This window comes from Dreissena polymorpha, chromosome 3 (assembly GCF_020536995.1).
Source record: "Dreissena polymorpha isolate Duluth1 chromosome 3, UMN_Dpol_1.0, whole genome shotgun sequence".
Taxonomy (NCBI): Eukaryota; Metazoa; Mollusca; class Bivalvia; order Myida; family Dreissenidae; genus Dreissena; species Dreissena polymorpha.
The window spans coordinates 75,420,141-75,427,043 of record NC_068357.1 but is presented as its reverse complement, the minus strand read 5'-3'; the positions used below and the strand labels follow the sequence as shown (position 1 = coordinate 75,427,043).

Here is a 6,903-nt window from a genome sequence, read left to right as displayed (position 1 = left end):
ATCTTAAAAATTGGATGATAGGGGGATTAAATAATAATGGAAAAGTAAATCACTTGGATAATAGGTCAAAATGCAACACAAATGAACGTTAATAGTGCTCTTAATATCAAAGTTTCGGTAAAAAGTTTGGCGCTAGTTCAACGCGCATGTATACAGCCACATAACAATAGACTGACAACCTTTTGGGTAGTAAAGTAGTAATACAAGGCAATATGGCGACCGTTAGCCACGAGGCCTATCTTACGGAGGAATCCGAGATAGCCGATGTATCACGATTGCATGGCTGACCGGTCGCATATTCAAAGAAGAACAAAAGCTGATGCAATAGGATTTCAAACATAAACTAATAGGATTTTTGCAGATTTAACGGCAGTTGCCGATCAATGGCTACTGAATATGGAATTAGAAATTTAAATTAAAAGGAAAAAGCACAGTAAGAACTGACCATACTACAGTTGTCCATACAACCTTTCAATTGATTATCTGGACTATATGGCTTGCATTAAGGCTTCGTTGAAAGCACGCAATCCGATCATAATATTCGATCAGGTAAAATTGTGTCGTCTTTTATAATGAACAATCGTCTTAAACCCAAAATTCAATCATTAAAAACAAAAAGAAAACGCAGATTTTTTAGTGTGTATTCAATGATTGGCAAACAATGCAACGCCATATCTCTCGCCTTTGTCATCGTAATGGCGGCAGACGCTCTCGGTCTGAGATGACGTTGTCTTTCATCGAGATGGTGAGGCGGCGGACATAGCGGAGATATTCCGGGTATGCAGCTCTCTGTTCTTCAGACATGTGCTGTAATTATACAGCTATATATGAGTCGTGTTCTGAGAAAAATGGGCATAATGCATATGCGAAAATGTCGTCCCAGATTAGCCTGTGCAGTTCGCACAGGCTTATCAGGGACGAAACTTTCCACTTGTATGACATTTTTCGTTTAAATGAAGTATCTTCTTAGCAAAATTCCAATTTAGACGGAAAGTGTCGTCCTGGTTAGCCTGTGCGGACTGCACAGGCTAATCTGGAACGGCACTTTAAGCACATGCAGTATGACCAATTTACTTAGAACACAACTCATATTATATCGTTCAAGTTTATATCCATGACCTAAGTCTCACTGAATGCTATGATAATTGTGTGTGAGACGCCAATATGCGGTTCGGTTCCACTTGCTTTCATTTATCCGAAATTGCACTTGTCTTCATTATTAGTATGTCTTTTATTGTTCAATCAACATTTTATTAGATGGTATTATTCAATTACTAGTATGTGTGCGGATATAAGATGAACTCTTCAGATATGTCTAAAATGCCGTGTTTTATCAATATTTCGTATAAAAAATTAAAAATACATACAGCCTTAACATGTTAATTGGGGTCAAATTTCATTGTAGAATAGATATCGCCAATTTGATTTACTTACCTAAGCACATTTGTTTGAAATAATGTAACCAACTGCATTAAGAGACTTCGCTTATAAATCTATTTCAAACGAGGAATTTAATTTATTACATGTTTGAAAGGACACTGACTTATTTATTACATTTAAAGTTTGTGCATTATTTTGACTGGTCAAACCAAACCAAATGCATTAACATTAATTTTCGCATAATTTACCAGTCATACAAGCATATTACATCCTAATTATTTCCTCTTACAATCTCATTTTGACAAAGGAGATCAGGAAATTACATAATTTGCAACAAAGGATACGTTCGTGAAATTTGCTATACGCATTGTGACCATGTTTAAGAGTGACATATGAGTGACCTATGAGTAACCTACGAGTGACCTATGAGTGACCTTTTCCTGTCCTTTTTGGTCCGCCTCTCCGTTCGCAAACAATGAAAAAATGTACAAAAGCTACGACCACAAAGCATGGTGTACTTATTATAATTGATAACATGATTATATATAAAACAAGGCTATTGTCAAGCAATATGGTCCCCTACCGGCTCCACCATTGTGAAAAATTCCACCATTTTCAGAATGTTTTTTGGTTGCCATAGAAACCACAATTTATGACGTAGGAACAAAATAAAATGACGTGCATAATGTCCATATTGCCATCTATCCATGTTCCAAGTTTCAGAAAAAAATATTCAGAACTTTTTAAGTTATCGCAGGATCCAGAAACCACCATTTTCAGCAGTATTTCTAGTCTATTTGTTGTCATAGCAACCCGAATTTTTGACGTATGAACAAAATGAAATGACGTGCAATATGTCCATATTTCCATCTATCCATGTGCCAAGTTTCATGAAAAAATATTAAGAACTTTTAAAGTTATCGCAGGATCCAGAAAAGTGTGACGGACGGACGGACTGACGGACGGACTGACAGACGGAGCGTGAAACCGGTAGGGGACAATAAAGTAATAATTATTATGAGCAAAAACTTATTGATTTACACATGGAAATCAATGTTACTATATAATTATAAAGTTTAATCAAGATTGATGTTTACAAAGTTCTTGAACAGAAACCACTCATTAGAAAGCAGACAGCACTAATTTGGCGATTGTAATTATTCAATCGCCATAATTCAGACGTGCATCAGGCGATCTGACTAGTTATCGAACGTATGCTAAGCAGTGTAGTCATATTTAAAGATGATACTATTCAAAGTATTTTATTTAGAGAGCGGATGTAGTTTTTGTTTGCCAATATTTGATTCAATCGGTAGGTCATAATTTTAAAAGTGATTTTTGAAAACTGACTGGTTATCGTATCAGGTCAATTTATTATTTGTAAACACATTATCACAAAGTGGCATGTTGATCGGAATGATTTTATCATTGAGAGGACATCATTTTCGTGGACGCCTTCAATTTCCAGGAGGCTTCCGCCCGCCAATCACCCACCCGCCCATCATCCACCCGCCCGCCCATCCATCATCCACCCGCCCGCCCATCATCCACCCGCCCATCAAATCACCCACCCGCCCATCACCCGCCCGCCGATCAACCACCTGCCCGCCACATCACTGGCGTATAAAAATGAAAAGTTATTAAATGAAGTTTATGAACAATTGTTAATGACCGGTAATTATGTGATCATTCTTACTCTTAGTCTGCGTGGAATTCTTCGCTTGGGTTCATTTCGATTTCAAAATTTATGTCCGCCTGAAAATAGCGACACCAGTGCATTTCATTTAGTTGAAAATATATCAAAATGGCTTAAAACCACACAGGAATAACAAAAATCAGTTTGAAAAAGTAACACACATACAAGGACGCTATAGGTGTCCCTAACAATATTCCTACCAATGTGAGCAGTTCCGCAAAAAATACATACATTTGTCGAAATTTGAGTCTATAGTGCATTTTGTAAGCTATAACAAACCAACAAATGGGTATTATAAATAAGTGGTCTATTGTTCATACTCTTTGGTAGTGGCAAAGTTTTTGACACATTTTGCGAAATGATAGAAATGTATTCCGCACATAATTCTGCAACACCAACGTGAGCTCGTTCACAACTTCATTGACTTTAAGAAAGCTTTCGACAACTTGTGGCATACTGGCGTACGGCATGTTATGAGAGGATTCAACATTGACGAGGAGCTGGTGTCATTCAAGAAATCTACGGAAACGCCAGCAGCACAGTGCTTCTCAACGGACAGCAGTGGTGTTCTTCGGGACATCAGTGGGCGTCTGTCAGGGATTTCTGCTCTTTCCCGTCATGTTCCACTGATCCATGGGCAGATAATGCAGAATACTCCATGAACACCACACCTCAATCGCAGTATTCTACATGGGGGTTTCTATTTATACTTACATCAATGCAGTCGCCCCCGGCCCCGGGTTTAAAGTACGCTAGAGGCCGCACAATTCCGACTGCAGAAGGGGGCAAAATAGGAGCAACAGGCAGTGCAATGGGCACGGCAACGGGCACTGCAATGGGCACGACAACGTTGCCAGAGAAAACAATGGCAGTGCCCCGTCTATGTCGAGGCGGAACCGTCACACAAAACACTGCGTATTTGATCACAAGATCTTTAATCTCCTTCAGTGAAGGCATTTTGCAACTAGAATTGTAGCGAATTCTAACACGGCACGCGACTTGTTTTCTATAGACAAAGAAAGAAAGCAAGTGTGGGTTATTCTGCAATAAATCATGGGCGGTGCTTTATGTTTCGAAAATAGTTCCAAATAAATAAAGAAACTATTGCAGTAAAATGCACGTGGTAAACCCGCTCTAAAATAAATGTAATAAATGTTGCATGTATATAAATGTAATTAAACAACACATTGTATATTTGGCGATAAGCGGCATAACCACGCCGGCAAAGACTGTTATTTTTTAGGAAACGTAATTAAAAAAACATTTATAGCATGTCAGATTTTCAGTAGCATCAATAAACGTGACGTCATTTAGTTCATCAATGAAAGTGACGTCCTTTGCAAAATATTTATGAATGAAAACGACGTCATATGTTTGTACAATTCAATGACGTCACTAAATAGTGAACTTTGTACTTTGAAGGGCGGGGTGTTGAAAAATATAGTTCACGTCCAAAAGCTTTAACCAAATTAACCAGAATCGTGTTAGAATCGAAATAATATTTGTCTATGATGGTTTGTTGTCGAATAAGTCACACTAAGGAGTATAGATGCGTGTTATCAAATCACTCGTGCTTTGCACTCGTGATTTTATTCCTAGGCATCTAGACTCCTTACTGTGGGTTATTCGACAGCAAACCATGATAGAAAAATATTATTTCTTAAATAAAGCGACAGCGCTGTTAAGTCGTTGGATTAATACGGAAACAACGTCAATTACGTCATAACGTCGTGTATCTATGACGTACTAGTATTAAGAAAGTAAAATAAGTTTGATTTGTCGTATTTATTGTTGTTGTTATTTTTCCAACCTTAATTGTTAACACATGTTAAAATTAAGTATATGTTATGATGGATAAAAAGGCTAAATAATAACTTTCTCTAAAAGGGGCCTTTTCACAGATTTTGGCATGTTTTGAAGTTTGTCATTAAATGCTTTATATTGATAAAGCTAAACATTGGTTCTAAAAAGCTGCATTAAAAAATCAAGAATAAGATTTTAAAAAAGAAATAAATGTAACCCTCACCAGGGCTCGAACCACTGACCCCTGGAGTTCTGGAGAAAAACTCTACCAAATAGACCACTCGGCCACCCTGCAAAGTATGTTGTACAAATGTATTTTATACTTTATATAAGCAATCTTCGATGTTTTCAAAAATATAACAACAAAAATCTCCAAATTATTCAATCGTTTCGCGTTGCAACGCTTTATAATTTTCAGGTTTTTAAATAGTCAACTGATGCATATAATGGCTATATTAGAGCATGGTAAATGTTCAGTATTACTGTTTCCTCACAAATATCATAACTAAAACGAAAATGTGCGAATCCGAATCAAACTTTTTTCAATTTTGTCAATTTACCAAAACGTGAAAAGGCCCCTTTAAGAGGCGCCAATTTAACGGGGTGTTATACGGGCGAAACGTGTCACCCCAGATGATCCAAGATGATATTCATAATACATGCTTTACTTTTTTTAAATTTAAATACAATAAAGTGTATACTTCTCTCAATATGTATATATGTGTTTTTCTTACATAGGCTTTTATGTGCGCTTTTTCTAATATTTAACTCTTTCAGTGCTGGGACCGAATTTTGAAGGTCTTTGCAAACAGTTTGGATCCAGATGAGACGCCACAGAACGTCTCATCTGGATCCAAACTGTTTGCTATTCTTATAGAATTCTTTGAAATAAATCGAAATTCAGCAGACGACATTTTAGATGACGACAAATTTCCCAGCATGCAAAGGGTTAACAGTTTATTTGGTTCAGTGGTTTTGATTTTGCTCACTATGTACGAAATATCTTTGAAAAATGTTGATACTTTTTTCAAAGGCTTTCTTGTCATTTTTATAAACATCTACACACTTCGACGTGCGGTGGTCGACGAGCTGGCTTACTTGTGATTACTGCACGATTTTTGCCGTAAACATTTTATTCACATTTACATTGGTATCACGATTTTATGTATGTTCAAAATATGTGCATTTATTATTGCTCATTTTATGTTGCATAATTGTGTTAAACTAGAACATTCTAAAGGGTCAAGTTGTACTTATGAGTGCATAATTGCCAATACAAAGTACCAATACAAAGTACGAATATGTACTTTTATTAATGAGATCGACATGAGCTCCTCTGTCAGCATGGGCATTTTTATTCATGTAACGTATCTAAGGCTGTATAAATACTTATTTAATTATACAAAGAATGTATGATCGAGCATTACATTTATGTGTACATATGTATTACACAATGAAGACCATTGTACAAAATTATGTTAAAGTTCTAGGTACAAAGTTCTATACATAACATTAAATTGACATACTATTAAATTGAAATAAAAGGTAAAGGTCTTATTTATTATAGTGTCACACCTATTGAAAGGGCCAGCCAATTTGCCTTACCTTTGCGTGTATACCATGTACCTCCCAACTCCTATCACTATGCCAGGCGCCAGGCGGATAGAAGTCGGTAACCATTCATGTTTAACGCTCGCGGCTCACGAGCCGGCCATATCGGAACAAGTCCCATGACAAACATCCAGCCTTCGACAAACTCTCCCCATGGGGCTCGAACCTTCGACCTTCCGATCCCTAAGCGGACGCCTTATCCACTAGGCCACGGCGATCGGTGAAATATGTGCTATGTTTGTATGGCTGAGTACCGATTTCATGTGTCTGTCTGTCCGTCCGTCTGCCCGCCCGTACGTCCGTGCGTCTGTCTGTATGTCTGTCTGTTGCGATTACCTACCACTTTAAGCATCAACATTTGAAACATCCTATTTTCCTAAACATTTTGACTTGTACTGCATTCGACTGACTGT

General features: G+C 37.3%; 1 protein-coding gene across 1 annotated transcript; it reads right to left on the bottom strand.

Annotated features, from left to right (window-relative positions):
* Positions 1 to 687: 687 nt before the first annotated feature.
* LOC127872342 (uncharacterized) lies at positions 688 to 4,050 on the bottom strand. Its single transcript, XM_052415674.1, has 2 exons — positions 3,791 to 4,050; positions 688 to 807 (listed from the first exon to the last, which is right to left on the bottom strand). The coding sequence occupies exons 1-2, from the start codon at positions 4,031 to 4,033 to the stop codon at positions 688 to 690; spliced, it is 363 nt and encodes a 120-aa protein (XP_052271634.1). The 5' UTR covers positions 4,034 to 4,050.
* Between the last annotated feature and the right edge of the window lie 2,853 nt (positions 4,051 to 6,903).

Excerpts from the sequence above, each read along its gene's own strand:
- LOC127872342 (XM_052415674.1), bottom strand. The coding sequence starts at position 4,033 with ATGCCTTCACTGAAGGAGATTAAAGATCTTGTGATCAAATACGCAGTG. Across the intron at positions 808-3,790 it reads CCGGGGGCGACTGCATTGAT|CACATGTCTGAAGAACAGAG; the intron begins GTAAGTATAAAT and ends GTATAATTACAG.